A 1,300-nucleotide genomic window follows, 5' to 3' on the forward strand; every position below is an offset into this window, starting at 1 on the left:
GAGTGTTGGTTTGTGGTCTAACAGGTAGATGCTAAAGCAACAAGTTTGAACAGCAATGATGCCTACCTGCTGAAGTTGCCTAAAGGGGATGGGTATTTGTGGAAAGGGAAGGGGGCCAGTGAGGAAGAGGAACGAGGGGCGAAATACATGAGTGAGAAGCTGAAGTGCAAAATCAAGCCAATTACTGAAGAAAATGAGCCAGGTATGGGCAATGTGCAGTAGAATCAATTCATACTCTTCATACTTCATACTCACACACTGGTAAGTGACAGGAGTGGAACGATGTTTACATCTTTTAACTTTTACATACTTGTTGCTCATTTTCCCATTTGAAGTGGACTTCTGGAAAGCTCTGGGTGGAAAGATGGAGTATCAGACGTCCGAGATGTTGGAGAGCAAAACTATAGCACATTCTCCCCGCCTGTTCGCCTGCTCCAACAAAACGGGAAAGTTCATTGTGAGTATTCTAGACCTGATAAGAGAGAGCCAAAGTTCAGTTCAGTTTCACATTAGGCTTTTGCTTTCGATACAAATTCTGCATTGAAGACTATGCTGAAAATGTAAAACATGACTTGGCTTCCTGTGCTAACTGCTCAGATACTGCTACATACAGGCAAACTGTTGTTTGGACACTAAACATGCATTTTTACTACTATAGATTGAAGAAGTACCTGGTGAGTTTAACCAAGATGACCTGGCAGAGGACGATGTCATGTTACTGGATGTCTGGGATCAAGTAAGAGAGTTATCTCTTTTTATGTCTTCCTCCGAGATTATCTTGAAGATTCAAAGGACAGCAGTTATCTCTGATTAGATTTCTGACAATTTTTATTTTAGTATTTAAAGATATCTCCTGACTTTCATGGATTAGCGTGTGCGACGTGCCACTGATCCTTGATTTCATCTCTCAGGTGTTTGTGTGGATTGGAAAGGATGCCAATGAGGTGGAGAGGAATGAGTCAGTAAAATCCGGTGAGATGCCTTAGGCACACATTCCTTAAAACTTTTTTCTACATAATTTGAATACAAACTGAAACCCCTTTATACGTGAACAGGTTTAACAGCATACTTGAATAACCCACATTATTCTCACATGCAAAAGTAAAAGATACATTTTAAACATAAAATTATGTAAAATCAGTCTTTTTATTAGGTCTTCTCTTTGTAAACTAATACATATAGTAATTCAGCTTTTTGAATAAGTATTTGTTCCTTTGCAGCAAATACTTACATTGAGACAGACCCATCAGGACGGGACAAGGGGACACCTGTTGTGGTGGTAAAGCAGGGACACGAGCCC

At 40.0% G+C, this 1,300-nt stretch overlaps 1 protein-coding gene across 1 annotated transcript; it reads left to right on the top strand.

Annotated features, from left to right (window-relative positions):
• Positions 1-45: 45 nt before the first annotated feature.
• On the top strand, positions 46-1,294 carry LOC107736210 (adseverin-like; the record flags this gene model as incomplete). Its single annotated transcript, XM_016547684.1, has 5 exons — positions 46-202; positions 336-457; positions 659-736; positions 912-972; positions 1,221-1,294. Coding segments are annotated over exons 1-5 (390 nt in total), but the record flags the coding sequence as incomplete, so codon positions are not given.
• Between the last annotated feature and the right edge of the window lie 6 nt (positions 1,295-1,300).

The sequence above is a fragment of the Sinocyclocheilus rhinocerous genome, unplaced genomic scaffold, assembly GCF_001515625.1.
Source record: "Sinocyclocheilus rhinocerous isolate Xijiao unplaced genomic scaffold, SAMN03320098_v1.1 C36562499, whole genome shotgun sequence".
Lineage (NCBI taxonomy): Eukaryota > Metazoa > Chordata > Actinopteri > Cypriniformes > Cyprinidae > Sinocyclocheilus > Sinocyclocheilus rhinocerous.